General features: G+C 33.7%; 1 protein-coding gene across 1 annotated transcript in view; it reads left to right on the top strand.

Annotated features, from left to right (window-relative positions):
- The window catches only part of HFM1 (HFM1, ATP-dependent DNA helicase homolog (S. cerevisiae)), a 206,591-nt gene that overhangs the window by 144,797 nt on the left and 60,247 nt on the right, over positions 1-1,547 (top strand). Inside the window, exons 19-20 of the mRNA XM_006831060.1 lie at positions 8-91; positions 220-377. Coding sequence (XP_006831123.1) covers positions 8-91; positions 220-377 — 242 coding nt within the window. The remainder of the gene's footprint in view (positions 1-7; positions 92-219; positions 378-1,547) is intronic.

Consider the following 1,547-nt stretch of genomic DNA (forward strand, 5'->3'; position numbering starts at 1 on the left):
TTTTTAGATTTTAAGTAGGCATCCTCCTTTTGGAACCCAGATAAAAGAAACTGTGATGCATCTACCAAAATACCAACTTGAAGTAGAACAGGTAAATATTTTTTGTGACAAATGTTTTCATTTTCTCTTCAGGAATAAAGATATCCATAGCTAGGCTTGGAGCTGACTTTGAGTAATAAAGTTCCTTTTAACATTTTTTATGTCTATCCTTCTTCAAAGATTACAAGATATAGTGATACCGTGGCAGAAATATTGGTAACCATCATTTTAAGAAACTTTGAACAGCTACGAACTAAAAGGACAGCACCAGACTCTCACTATGTTACCCTCATAATAGGCAATGCAGATAATCAAGTGACTTTTAAGCACAAAATTATGTAAGTGTGAAATTTCTGATACTTTATCTGTAAGCATATACTATAAAAGAACAATTCCACTGGAATAAAGAGAAGTAAGATTACATTTCATTGACACTATAATTAGGTAGTTTTTCTGTGTGTCTATTAAAGAAAGTATCAGATAGATTTAACACTGGCCATAACATTTTTAAATTATTATCTTTAGTACTTAAATGAACAGAGTATAAATTCTATCACTGTGATCCAAAGCAAGTGAACAGTTGACCCTTAGAAGTAGTTGTAGTCCACTGTTGCTGAACTTTCTTATTTTGGGCCTTTTGCTACTCATTCATGATCTTTCTAATTTTGGGGTACAATCCTCTTTTAATTACCACAAGGTATATCTTTTATTTTCAAATTAAAATCTATCAAATTACTATAGCTTCACTATAGGATGTAGACAACCAGGTCAAGTATAAGATAAGTCAAAAAGTGTTGCACAAAATCATAAAATTTTTATTAATTAAAAATATCAAAACATAAAGCTATTGTTTCTCTATTAAGGTCTATACACTTCTGAAGGCAGTATTGCCATCTTTCTAACTCTTCCCTGAAGAATTATATACTAATTAATTTATACCATATCAAAACAGAACTTTTGGAATCACCAAGGATCTCACACCATATTCCTTTTCAAAGTTATTTGAATTTGGGGAACAACAGGAGGTCTGAAGGGGAAAGATAAGGGCTGTGGGTTGGATGAGGTACAGTTTCCCAAAGAAATTCTTATAGGACAATCCTGACTGCCCTTGAACAATGAGCAGGTGTGTTGTCGTGATGGAGAAAAATTCCTTGGCTCAACTTTCCTGGCATTTTTCTCACCAATGTAGTTTTCAGTATTCTTAAAATGTCTTCATAATGAGTCCCCATGATTGTCCTGTGTCCTTCAAGAAAATCTGTCAAGACAACTCCCTTTGGAATCTCATTATAACCGTCTGATCTGACATCTCTGTCCAGCAGATCCCCTTGAAAGCCACTGTTTTGATTGAACCCTTTTTTATTTTAAGACACCCTAGAAAGTGAAGAGGACTTAAAATATCTTCTGATGAAGATCAAAGAGCACAGCCTTTGGTATGGATTGCATCTCAATGTAAAGAAAACAAAAATCCTCACCACTGGACCAGTAAACAACATTCTTATCAATGGAGA

This window comes from Chrysochloris asiatica, unplaced genomic scaffold, assembly GCF_000296735.1.
Source record: "Chrysochloris asiatica unplaced genomic scaffold, ChrAsi1.0 scaffold00002, whole genome shotgun sequence".
NCBI lineage: Eukaryota > Metazoa > Chordata > Mammalia > Afrosoricida > Chrysochloridae > Chrysochloris > Chrysochloris asiatica.